At 44.7% G+C, this 13,746-nt stretch overlaps 1 protein-coding gene across 14 annotated transcripts in view; it reads left to right on the top strand.

The window, feature by feature from the left end:
• The first annotated feature begins 3,261 nt into the window (after positions 1-3,261).
• L3MBTL3 (L3MBTL histone methyl-lysine binding protein 3) overlaps positions 3,262-13,746 on the top strand; it is a 57,899-nt gene continuing 47,414 nt past the window's right edge. The window contains exons 1-2 of one of the 14 annotated variants that reach the window (XM_053381896.1): positions 6,627-8,219; positions 8,722-8,813. Coding sequence is in view for 2 of the 14 variants with exons in the window: in XM_053381901.1 (XP_053237876.1) it covers positions 6,097-6,158 (62 nt within the window). In the remaining 12 variants the exon portion in view is untranslated. The other 13 variants (XM_053381891.1, XM_053381890.1, XM_053381893.1 and 10 more) reach the window with 13 other exon arrangements.

Genomic DNA, 13,746 nt, shown 5'->3' on the forward strand with positions numbered 1-13,746 from the left:
ACTGCCAGTGGTTCTGAAATCACATCTGCCAGTTCTTTTAATACTCTTGGATGCAGTTCATCTGGCCCTGGAGACTTGAATACATCTAGACTAGCCAAGTATTCTTGTACTATCTCCTTAGTTATTCTGGGCTGTGTTTCCTCTGCTGAATCATTTGCTCCAAATTCTTCAGGTCGGGCATTGTTTTCTTTATCGGAGAAGACTGAGGCAAAGAAGGCATTGAGGAGTTCAGCCCTTTCTGTGTCCCCTGTTTGCATTTCACCATCTTCTCCTCTGAGTGACCCCACTGTTTCTTTGTTCTTCCTTTTGCTACGAACATACCCATAAAAGCCTTTTTTGTTGCTTTTAACCTCTCTAGCAAGCCTGAGTTCATTCTGTGCTTTAGCTTTTCTGACTTTGTGTCTACACGTGCTGGCTATTTGTTTGAATTCCTCTTTGGTGGTTTCCCCCCTTTTCCATTTTTTGTACACATCCTTTTTTAATCTTAACTCAGTTAAAAGTTCTTTAGATAGCCACCCTGGCTTCTTTAGGCACCTTCCATGTTTCCGTCTCATTGGTATTGCCTGAAGTTGTGCTTTTACTATCTCCCTCTTAACAAACTCCCAGCCATCATGAACTCCCTTTCCTTTTAGTATTACTGTCCATGGGATATCACCCAGCACTTCCCTAAGTTTTATGAAGTCGGCTTTCTTAAAGTCGAGAAATTGAGTCCTAGTATGCTTGGCTGCTCCTTTCCGCTGTATAGTAAACTTCAGAAGAGCATGATCACTCGCGCCTAATGATCCTTCCACTTCTACCCCACTAACCAGGTCATCAACATTGGTTAGGACCAGATCTAAAATGGCTGTTCCTCTTGTTGCTTCTCCCACTTTCTGGACAATGAAGTTGTCTGCAAGGCCAGTGAGGAATCTGTTTGACCTTATGCTCTTGGCTGAGTTTGACATCCAACAAATATCCGGGTAATTGAAGTCCCCCATTACTACTATCTCCCTTCCTTTTGCATGCTTGGCCATCTGTTCCAGGAAGGCATCATCTATGTCCTCCGTTTGGCTTGGGGATCTATAGTAAACTCCCACAATGAGGTCACTGTTATTCTTCTCTCCCTTAATTTTGACCCAAATGCTCTCACTTTGGCTTTGAGGTTCTAAATCTTGGATCTCTTCACAGGTATACACATCCCTGACATATAACGCCACTCCTCCTCCTTTCTTGTCTGGTCTGTTTCTCTGAAATAGATTGTATCCCTCCATTATTACATTCCAATCGTGGGACTTATCCCACCAGGTTTCAGTGATGCCTATTATGTCATATTTAGTTTGCTGTACCAAGAGCTCAAGCTCATCTTGTTTATTTCCCATACTTTGTGCATTAGTGTACAGACATTGAAGTCCATTAATCATTCCCCCGTGTCTCTTATTTAAGGATTTTTTCCTCCCACCACTGGGTCTGCGTGCTGTTTGCTCCATTCGGTCTATGACATTTGGATGATCATCTTCATCAATTGATAGACTCCTACCTTCAGGAGCACTGTCTCCCTCCCCCACATTAGTCAGTTTAAAGCCCTCCTGATGAGGTTTCTGAGATTTTTTGCAAAAACATTCCTACCAACCGTTGTGAGGTGCAGCCCATCGCTTGCCAGAAGTCCATCTTCAAGAAACTGCATTCCGTGATCTAAGAATCCAAACCGTTCCTGTTTACACCATTTGCGAAGCCAGTTGTTCACTTCCACTATTTTTCCCTCTCTCCCTGGGCCACGTCGTTCAACTGGGAGGACAGATGAGATGACAATTTGTGCATTTAATTGCTTCAATTTCCTGCCCAGAGCCTCGTAATCTCTTTTGATCTTCTGGAGGCTATTGCTTGCAGTGTCATTGGTTCCCACATGAACCAAGAGGAAGGGGTATTTGTCAGTGGGTTTTATGATTCCTTGCAGTCGTTCAGTTACATCTTGGATCTTAGCCCCGGGGAGACAGCACACTTCCCGAGACATCTTGTCAGGCCCACAGATCACTGCTTCTGTTCCCCTCAGTAGGGAATCCCCTATCACCACTACACGCCTCCTCTTAGGTCTGGTCGGGGTTCTTCCGTGAGCTGTCCGTTCCAAGGTCGCCTGCACATTCCCTGAAGACTGCCTTTGCTGCTCGTCTTCATATACCTGATCGACTGTAATGAGGGAGAGATCCTCAAATGGAGTCTGCTCTTCGTCTTCCATGCTAGGGGAAAGGACCTCAAAGCGATTGCGTATTTCTAAACAATCAGAGCGAACCCTGGGCCTCCTACTTCTTTGAGTCACGTTTCTCCATATATCTGGCTCCTGTGTTGGTGAACTAGCCTCCTTCTCAGGGGAGTCCCCTGTCTCCTCCTTGGTGGAGACGGTGTGCTCTGTTGCTTCCAAGAAGAGCTCCAGCTCTCTAATTCTTTGGAGCGTAGCTACACGTTCCTCCAGTTGCTGGACTTTGTCTTTTAGTATCTTGGACCCAACTTTGTAAATTAATATGAAAACCTTGAACCTGTATGTGCAGTGCAATAAAGAAATAAAGAACAAATAAGTGGATGAAGACTACCTAGAGAACATAAGAGTTCCGGAAGATTGACACCAAGTTTTATTATTTTTTTCTCAATGCCATTGACCCCACCTGTTGACAGAGGGTTAACATGGGGTATATAACACAGAAGAAAGCTATTTTTAAAAATGAGCATACATTGTAGAAAATGCAGTTTTAATTTCACACTAGAGATATGGGAAGTGCAAAAAAAATCATTCTTTAATCTTTTTGGCATATGTTTTAAAATACAGTTTATATTTATTTTCAGAAAAATTCACCTTTTAAAAAATACCACCCTTGGGGCTATGGTTTAATTCCCCCCTCCCAAACTCCTAATATGGGCAGACTGTCCTGCTTTAATTTTCCTTGATGCCAAGCACCATAATTAATAACTGATTCTGCTACCTCTGGAATGAAAAGTAATTAGAAAGAAAGAAAGAAAAAGAAAGAAGCCTAAAAATAGGGAGAGACTTCAGCTGCTCCTTCTTCCCCTTCACGTTGCCATTACGATGTGTGAGCGAGGAGATACCGATGCACCTCGGAGATGCTTCTTTTGTGGTTCGGAGGAGAAAGGGGGAGAGATGGGGGCGGCGGCGGCGGCAGACGCGATCCTCGCTGCTACCTTTCCCAGAGGCTGAGGCACAGCAGCGAAGGAAGAGCAGGCACCCCGGCGGCGGCGGCGGCGGCGGCAGCAGCAGCAGTTTCCCCTTTCCCCGGCCCTGACTCTACGGGCGCATGCTCACTTGTGCCCGCAGCCCTGGACCATATTTGTCAGGACTCCTCGAGAGACGGAGAAAAAAAAAATAAAGCGAGAGAGAGAGAGAGAGAATTTGGGGGGGTAAGGAAGCGCCTGGTTCCGACCTGATTGCTAACCCATTAACTGCAATGCACAACGCCGAGGGGTTGCCTTTCCATTGCCTCCCTTTGGCTGAGGATGAAAGTTAAGAGAGAGAGATAAAGGGAAGCAAGCGCACCTCCTCTGCCTCCCTTATGAACCGGGAGGAGGAGCGCGCGCGCGGCGGGGGGGGGGGGAGAGAAATAGAAGAGAATTTTCTCCATAAAGGTGCGGGGGGGGGGCGGCGCGCAGAGGGAAGAGTTCCAGCACAGCCTCTCGCCCAGGGGATGGGACCCGAGGTGGTGGGGGAAAGTGGCCCGGCGCCTGCGAAGTGGCTGGGGAGTGTGGGTCGGCCACGGGGGGTTCCTTCCCTAAAAAAGCCCCTAAGTGCGTGAGAGTGAAAGAGGAACAAAAGAGTGGGCGAGGGAGAGCCAGAGAGAGGTGCCTTCGGCGTCCGCGCCCCCCACCCCGCTCGCTTCTTCCCCAACATATGACGGGTAAATTGTGGGGAGAAAAGGGAGGAGGTGGAGGCTGGAGTGGCCGTGGAAATGAGGAGGGCATTTCGCAGCCCCGCACGTCTTGGCGGGCGGAGACCGGCGGGGAGGGAGGGGGGCGGCGGCGGCGGTTCTGCGGCGTCCTGCCGCCCCGCCACTGGGGAGCCGGCCCGGGTTTTTTGACACTTCCCCGGGAGTGTCTAGGGAAGGGGGACGGCGCCGCCGCCGCCGCGACAGGGATTTGAGGGAGAGAGGGGTGCGGGTTGCGGAGGGGCCGCCGCAGCCGCTCGCTCGCTCCGTTTTTGTTTACGGGGTTCCCTCAGCCGAGGGAGGGATGGAGGCTGGAAGCGCGCGGGGAGGAGGAGGGACGGACTTTTCCCACCCAGATTTGGCTGCAGCGGGATATACCGGTTGCATGTGCAACGTGTGTTGTGTCTCCCCTCCTGGAGAAGGGAAGGGGGGGGGAGGCCTGCTCGGATCAGCGCGCACGGGCAGCTTCTGAGGGTGTGTTTTTCCCTTCCTTCTTTTTCGTCAAAGGATTATTATTATTATTAATAATACTGTTTCTCCTCCTTCTTGTCTCCCCTTTGCAGCTTCTGGACTTTGTGGCGGGCGCGCGCGCGGCGGCGGCGTGTGCATGTGTGTGCCGATATATAGAAATATAATACTGAGCTCCCCAATTCCGCCATTTTGGGCAAACTTTGCACACGCACGCACACACCACACGCGCAGCAGAGACGCTCCTCGCAGTTAGGAGTGGGAGGGAGCGTGTGTGGAAGGGGTGGGGGGAACTCTTGCTCCCCGTGCATGTCTTCTCACTTAAGTGTAAACATAGGTAGGGATTGGGGGCAGCAAATAAACCCCCGTGGGAGATGCGGGGATTTCCCCCCCTCTTTTGCGCGCGCGTGTGTGAGGGTGGGAGAGGTGTGTTTGCATCACATGAACGTGGCTCGTGTGAATTAAGCCAAGCTAGCAGCACACCCGGGTTCCTAATACTCTGCAACAATGCCGCCCGCTTGCCTATATATTCCCCGCTTCCTGTAGTAGCCCCTTACCCATGATGAGCTGCAAACTGACACACTTGTTCCAAGCTCTTCGTGGGGGAGATGGGAAGGCGCTCGGCCCGAGCTCCCCATATCTGAGGGTCCGTAAGTGTGTGTGTGGGGGGGGGGACTCAAGCCTGCTCTCTGGTACGTTGATGTGGAAGATAACAGGAGGTGCGTGGGTGGGTGGGGGTGTTCTCCCGGAGCCCCCTCCCCTTTTATTCTCACACGCGCACAGCAGAAGGAGGAAGTGGGTGAGGAGAAAACTTTGAAAGGGCCGAGCCAACTCCAAAGGGGACCTTCTCAGAAGCGCCTGGCTAAGGGTGGGTGAAAGGGGGCCGGGCTGAGGAGACCAGAAACAGAGAGAGAGAAGGGAGACGCCTTCTCCTCAAGGAGGGTGATTTCTCTCTTACGAGCTCGGGAAAGAGAACTAATCCAGAGAGGGAAAGAACCCAGAACCGTTTCTTCTCCCCTCGGAAGAGAGAACAGTTCCGGCCCTTCCTGAAAGTGGGGAGTGCGGGAAGAGAAGGGTAAAAAACAAAAAAATGTCTCGAGTTTGTTTTAGGCAACCTCCCCTTCCCGGTTTCCGTCGCAGGCTCCGCAAGAAAAAAACGGGACCCGATTAACAAACAAGAGCAGTGCCTTTCTCTTATTATGCAACTTCCTCAGCCGGGGCACCCGGTCTCTCTCTTTTTCTCTTTCTTTCTTTTCCTTCCCACACGCTTATACACCTTTTGCTCGCCGTGCAACGGCCTCGCCGGCCTCCCCATTGGCATTTCCTTTCAGAGAAAGTGGAGGCGTCGAGGTTATTTCAGGAGCCCCATCGGAAAGCTGGCTCGCGGTACTTTCTGCCCTTTTACCAAAGGAGGCGAACGGAGAACCTGGGCAGGGGGCTGGGGGGGGGGCTGTTTTGTAGCCTGAAGCGTAGTTTGAATTTGGTAGTTTTTGTTACAGTGGCTTCGTTGCGCCGGGAAGTTACATGTGAAGGACCTGCGCCTCTCTTCGACCCCTTCCGCCGCTCTTCTTAATTTTAAGAGGGCGGGGGGAGAGAGAGAATATGTAGTATCCTGAGTGATCACAGTGTTCTCCAGAAAAGTTTCAAGTGCAGCAAAATACGCTATTCCAAAACTGGCCAAGGAGGGACCCCTACTGGTGGAACGGAGGTATCCACCCTGGGGATGAAAGTTCAAATTCTGGCCTCCAAGTTTTGCCGTGATTGCACTTCAGAGTTCAGGAATTGGTGAGGTATATTCCAAAGGAATGGTTTGGAGATCTGTTTTTTTTGCTGCTTCCCCTTTCCATACCATTTCTGTTATTACAGTGTTTTCTGATGTATATGAAATGTAGATATATAATGAAGAGTGTTTCTTAGATTTATTATGAGACTAAACGCTTTCATTTTGAATACTCAACACCAAACATAATAAACACATCTGATAGTTGTGAAGATGAGTGTACAGTGGTACCTCGGGTTAAGTACTTAATTTGTTCCGGAGGTCCGTTCTTAACCTGAAACTGTTCTTAACCTGAAGCACCACTTTAGCTAATGGGGCCTCCTGCTGCTGCTGCGCCGCTGGAGCACGATTTCTGTTCTTATCCTGAAGCAAAGTTATTAACCTGAAGCACTATTTCTGGGTTAGCGGAGTCTGTAACCTGAAGCGTATGTAACCTGAAGTGTCTGTAGCCCAAGGTACCACTGTATTCATTTCTCCCCCCTCTTTGCACATCGGTTTCCTAAAAGTGTTAGATCAGTCAGTTTCACTTTCCTGTCTAGTGCATTTCTGTTGATACAGGACAACTTCAGATCACCTTTGGCTGTAATTAAATAAAAATGAGGTTTTTTCAATGAATAGTTTTATGATAACTGTAGGGTTTTCTTTGCAGGCATCTGCTATACTTTATTCAAGTTTCTTCTGATGGAGGAATTGTTGGTTGCTAGAAGCATACCACTTAAGGTGATAGAAGGGCCTGCAGAAATGATAGTCTTAAAATTCATTTAGGAGGCTAGAATATACAGAGGTATGTTTCAGATGTGTGGATATGGAAAGTTGGGAAGCCTCCCTCACACGTTGGATGGCTTGTAGAAAACAAACCACAAGCTTGCACTTGCTCCTAGATTAACCTAAGGCTAAGTTCATAGCTTTAAATAAGATTCACATATTTTTATGGCAAAGAAGAGCCACACATCCAGGTACCCCTAAAGTTTTGGAACTTCCCACCCCAACGATATTTATGAGTGGCAGACAAGGAAGGTCTTTGAACACTTTTCTCATGTACAGCATTCAAAGATGCCCTGCATGCTGGCCAATTTTGATAAAAATACCTGTTTCCTTGACTCACCTAAGTCCATCTTTATTTTTCTGAGATAACTATTTTAGTCAAAATTTTGTTTGTGATTGCATAAGGAGTAGGATCTCTTCTTCTGTAAATATTTTGAGGGATTGGGGGAAAGAGAAATGTATATGGAAAGGTGTGCATGCTTCATATGCTGTTAATGTTTGTGTAGCCAAATTCAAGGTGGAGTATCTCGTTTCAGTTTGCATTCCTGGATAGTGATTAAAGGGAGTTTGCCACCTTAACTCTGTGGCACTGTTTCTTAAAAAAATAAATACCCCATATAGTAGATACAGTGGGGTTCTCTTTCCCTTGTGTTCTGTTGGATACATCCTAGTTCATTTTAGCTTTTGTTGGTGCTGGAAGTATTGGTTTTTCCTGGTAGGGGACTGCATGATTGTATCTTCACTTGCTTTCTGCAGTATACTGTTAAATGAATCAAACAAATGACATTAAGATAGCTTTTTCACCTCTTGTGACATATCTCTTGGGAAGTTTAGAGCTGTACTTAGTTGGTGTTTATAGCACAGCTGTCATTTTGAAGTCAGCTTTATTTAGTCACTTTTATAACTGTACATTTGACATTCCGGTCATTTTTCGGAAAAGGGAATTGTTTGAGTACAGTTTGGTGTTTATTATGCTGTAAGGGTCTGGCGCTTAAGCTGTTACTGAGTTTAATTGGGCGGGCTTCTCCTGATGTATGTTGACAAAACAAGTTTTCTGACTGATAGTATGAGTTTATTTCCATTAACACTTCACCTGTTCGAAATTATGAAGACAGGTTGTTAGAATAGGGAGAGTACAAAATATAGTGATTAATGAACATGGAAAGCATAAGCAATACACTTTCTCATTTAATCCTTCAGGAACAAGGTAATCAGCTGAAGAGGAAGTCTGTGAGCAGTGCAATAATTCAGGAAATGAGATGTTTCAAAACAAAACAATCTTGTTAAAATTATACAAAAATGTAAGTGCTTTCCATTGGGTACTCCATTGGATTTGGCAGGAAGAAAGAACAGGCTGGAACTGAATGCCGAGTGCAGAAACTCATCGTGATCCAGTGGCAAAGAATTGTTAAAACTTGCATTGACAACCCCCCCCCCCCAATATATTGTTTCAGTCTTGATAAAGCTTGGTATAAAGTTAACTATTACAAGGTTGCAGTGACACACTACCTAGATGAAGTAACTCCTTGAGGGCTTCTAGCCATCGCTTCAGGGACTGTCTGGTTTCCTGTGTTTTCAGTGCTGAGTTGAAGTTGTTTGCACATTAAGTTGGCCTGCACTGAAAAACTATTTGCAGCAGCATTACTACAGTATAAATCTATGTTCAACTTTTTCCTCAGAGTGGAAAACATTTCCTGTCACAACTGTAAGCATTAGAAAAATACGTTTCTATATAAATCTACTTCTGATTTAGTTATTGCATGAGTGAATCTGCCCTTCTCCCCCCCCCCTTCTTTGCTCCAGGGGTGTATTGGCTTTACCAAAAGGTGGAAATTAAAGGGACCTTGAAGAAAGACTTCCTTGCACATCCTAGGGCAGCATCTTGCTTAGTTAATGTAAGCCTGAGGCATGTGGGCACCGTGAAAAAAGAATGACATCCATGGTAGGGGTGGGGTTGGGAGTTTTGTAAGTGTTAAGGCCAGAACAGCACCAAAATAAAGTGGGGCAACCTGCATTTTCCTTAGTTGAAACAGCTACCTCTCCTTGTTGGCTATGCATGCTCAAAACAATTGGATACATGCGCAGCAGGGGACTCTGCATAGGATGCTACCTTGTATTGAGATAGACCGTTGGTCCATTTAGCTTAGTATTGCCCACACAGATCGGCAGGGGTTTTCCAGTGTTTCAGGATGGGGTAATACCTTAGCTCTATTTAGGGATCCCAGCAATTGAACTTGGACCTTATGCATGCAAAGCAACTGCTCTTAAACTGAGCTATGACATTTTCAGACTTACTTGAAAGTAATTATCTGCTGAGTTTTAATGGATATTTCAGCAAATGCTGAAAACCTTCCCTCCCCAGTCAGACTTGTGATTGTTGCTGATTTGTGTTCAACCAGCATTTTGAATATGTTTGCAATTTGTCTTCTTATACTTTTATGAGATTTTATTATTGTATTTCTTTAAGGTACAGTGATACTTCAGGTTACAGACACTTCAGGTTACATATGCTTCTGGTTACAGAGTCCGCTAACCCAGAAATAGTACCTCAGGTTAAGAACTTTGCTTCAGGATGAGAACAGAAATCATGCTCCGGTGGCGCGGCGGCAGCGGGAGGCCCCATTAGCTAAAGTGGTACCTCAGGTTAAGAACAGTTTCAGGTTAAGAACGGACCTCCAGAATGAATTAAGTTCTTAACCAGAGGTACCTCTGTATTGCTAAACATAGAATACTTTAAAGTGAATTTTTTGGGGAAATTGCCGTACTTTTCCATGTATAAGAAAAGGGTTTTTTACTCCAAAATAAGGTTATAAATGGGGGGGCATGTTATACAAGGATAGTGCATATGCGGGACGGGCCATTGGTTGCAGCTGCGAGCAGGAGCTTGTCAGTGACGATTGGGTGGTTAAAGGCGGCTGCTGCAAGGGCTGCTGAGAATTGGCTGCTGGTCCAGCAATTTCGTGACTGATTGGTGGTTGCTCAACAACTTTGACAATCCTCCCCCAAAAAGCTCAATGACTCTGGACCATCTTCCCCCATTTACTTAATTTGGGGTCCCCAAAAGTAGGGGGCATCTTATACACGGGAAAATATGGTATGTTAAGAAAGGCTCTGGCTTTAATGTGGATAATGTCATTATATAGTTTAGTCACTAGGTGGCACGTGGTATAGTGGTGGAATCAGGATCCACAAGTTGCTGTTCTGTTATTGTTTAACAGAAACAATAAAGTTCTTATCTAGCTTCCTAACTGGTGTGTCATCTAAGTCTTAATAACAGTTTATTGCAAACTCACTGTGCAGATGCGGTCTTACATGTATACTGGGCCCAGCACACACATCTGAGTCTAAGATTGCAGCTGCAGCGTACAGTTAAATCTCTAGTTTCTACAGTCTTTTTATAATTTTTATGATATTTGCTATTTATAGATACTTCTTTCATTAGTTAGTCTTACTACCTTTGCAGAAGAATGTTTAGATCTGAATCTCCAAGTTCTTTAATCTTTTCTGTATTCAAGTCCATTTAAAAATGAGGGTGGTTTTTTTGTGTGTCGAATATAATGGGCTCCAAGAGAAGATACACGTAAAGGCAATTATTTCTGTGACAATGGGTTAATTTTTTTAAAAAGGATCAGCTGTCATGTGCTTTGTCTGCACCAAGTATCTTTCATTCTACCTCTAGCACATTTAAATAACCATATATTAGAAATTGATGCAGGGAGAAGTAGAGCCCTGTCTGTTACTTTCAGATAAGAATGTATATGGTTCAACTGTTTTCAGGTTACGTGCTGTGAAAAGGGAAAGTTATTACTTCTCCCAAAGTTGCAGGTGGCTTAAAAAAATTAAAATACAAACTGTTAAAAGATTGCAGTGAAATGAGCACAAACAGCTTTTGATGATGTCTACATTAACCTGGATTAATTAGCAAATGACATCACTTAACATCCAGCCTGAACAAGACTTCTGGGGAGCACAAGAGTTTGCTCGCTATTTTCTGACACTTTTGTTGGTTCTTATTGCTTAGCTCTGATTTTTGTTTTAACAAAAAGAGTAGCCATTGGTGTAGAAGAGGCCACCAGATACTGTAAGAAGAGAGTCGTAATTGCTTTTGGGACTCATCCACACAACTATTTGTCTCATGCCTAGAGAGTATGGATCTGAGTGGTTTTCTGCTTGACCTGCAGTTTTCAAGCATGGATTCGAGCGGTTTCCCCCTTGCTCCTCTCCTTTCCCAGGGAAACATTTTGATTTTTAAATTGGATATGCATATTGCGGGCCTTTTGACGTGGAAGTCTAATAATACAGTGGTACCTCAGGTTAAGAACTTAATTTGCTCTGGAGGTCCATTCTTAACCTGAAACTGTTCTTAACCTGAGGTACCACTTTAGCTAATGGGGCCTCCTGCTGCCGCCGTGCCGCCGTCGCTCGATTTCTGTTCTCAACCTGAAGCAAAGTTCTTAACCTGAAGCACTATTTCTGGGTTAGCGGAGTCTGTAACCTGAAGTGTATGTAACCTGAGGTACCACTGTATCTGGCTGTGTTTCTAGAATTTGTTATCTTCATTATAAACTCACATATTGAAAGGTACCGTTTGAGCTGATATCAACAGAGGTAGATTCTGTTTTCTATAAGAGAATGCTGTTTAGTTAAAGTTCTTCTTTTCAGAATTTGCCTCCACTATGCAAGCAGGCTTCAATGGTTTCAGAGGTTATTTTGCCTGCTTATAGATACTTAAAGCATTTTATCTAGTTTTGGAAGCCTGGAATTTTCAGTTTATGTTAAAATTATTGTCAATTATATATAATGCATATGGCAGAAAAATATACTGTACTGCACTTTATAACGGCAAATACAGTTGAATAAAAGAGCATAATTGGGGATTGGATGTGTATCCAATATGTATTGAGCTTTGGTACATGCTTAATCCAAGTTAATATTCATTGTGAAAGAGCGTGGTTCATTCTTCTGCCTTGTCTGTCAGAAAAACCTAGGCCCAGAATTTGAGAGTTCTAGGGCATATAAAAAAGCAAAAATAAAGATAGAATAGTTTTTTCCCCCTCAGCAAATAGCTGCTAGATATTTTTCAGATCGACTTACTACACTGATCATGAGTCATAACTATAAGAGCTTGTCCAGGCAATCATTTCAAAGTGTTTTCTATGCCATTTTAGCCATTGTGAGATAGTCTTACAAGTTCTAATCACAGATATTTGGGCTGTGTGGTGGCGATAACTACTTGGGGAGTGTAAAAGCTTTGGTGCAACAGGTTAGCTATGTTGTTGTTTCTCTCCTGCCTTTCTAAAGAAAAGCTGGGTAAGTGGTACTGCAGTGCTGAAGATGGTGATTATTTAGCATAGGAACAAGTAGGCCTGAATAGCCCCTTTCCTTCAGCCATACAAAGTCTAAAAACTAACATAAATGTGAGTGTGTATGTGGAAGGGAGGAGAAAAAGAGAGAGAAGCAAACAGCCTGAGAACAAGAGAAAAGGCCATAAGGGTTACATCATTTCTACTATATTGAATGAAATTTGAAGACCAGTTGCATCTGTTGATAATAGGTATTTCTGCTTTTAACTGTTTTGAGAGACATAATTGCAGATCGTAAAGGGTTGTTTTTTTGTCTAGCTCAAGTTATTAGTGAGTAAGATCTACCAAAAGCAGTGGAACCATGTTAGCAGTCTTTAGGTTTAAATAGAGATGCGGGTGGCTCTGTGGTCTAAACCACTGAGCCTCTTGAGCTTGCTGAACATAAGGTTGGCAGTTTGAATCTGCATGATGGGGTGAGCTCCTGTTGCTTTGTCCCAGCCCTTACCAACCTAGCAGTTCGAAAGCATATTAGTGTGAGTAGATAAATAGGTACTGCTGTGGTGGGAAGGTAAATGGTGTTTCCATGCTCTCTTGCTTCCATTACGGTGTTCCATTGCACCAGAAGTGGTTTATTCATGTTGGCCACATGACCTGGAAAGCTGTCTGCAGACAAACACCACCTCCCTCAGCCTGAAAGCAAGATGAGCGCTGCACCCCATAGTTGAATTTGACTGGAATTAACCGTCCAGGGGTCCCTTACCTTTTTTACCTTTAGGTTTAAATAGGACCTAGTTCTATTAAACTTAGTCCTCTCGACTGTATCATCTGTTTTGGAGGATAAATAGATTTTGTATCTTTATATTTTAACTTGGAAACAAGTCGTATTGCATCTACAGTGGTATCTCGGGTTAAGTACTTAATTTGTTCTGGAGGTCCATTCTTAACCTGAAACTGTTCTTAACCTGAAGCACCACTTTAGCTAATGGGGCCTCCTGCTGCTGCCGCGCCGCCGGAGCACGATTTCTGTTCTCATCCTGAAGCAAAGTTCTTAACCTGAAGCACTATTTCTGGGTTAGTGGAGTCTGTAACTTGAAGCGTATGTAACCTGAAGCGTATGTAACCCAAGGTACCACTGTACTGGGACTTACTTCCCAGAAAGCATACATAGGATTTTAGCCTCAGCTTCACCACCGTGAAGCACACAGCATTCCATGATCTAGTATTTTTCCCCTAAAGGGAAAAAGTTCATGTAGTTTCAACTAGAAGTGTGGGAAGAGTCCCTTCTGGCCCATTGTTTGGTGGGAGTTTATTTGCGTGGGGAGTTTACAGATCTTGGCTGTTGTAACTTCTGCAATTTAGATGCACAGTTTCCAGTCTCCAAAATCATGGAAATTGTTGTCACCAGGAGTTTCTGACTTTTACATTATGGTTGTTCAAATGAAGGAACACTCGAGTATGACCTGGAGAGTTCATGTGAAGGAGCAATATAATCTTCATCTACTCTAGGTTGGGTTTGGGATAATTC

Source organism: Podarcis raffonei, chromosome 3 (genome assembly GCF_027172205.1).
Source record: "Podarcis raffonei isolate rPodRaf1 chromosome 3, rPodRaf1.pri, whole genome shotgun sequence".
In the NCBI taxonomy this organism is placed as follows: domain Eukaryota; kingdom Metazoa; phylum Chordata; class Lepidosauria; order Squamata; family Lacertidae; genus Podarcis; species Podarcis raffonei.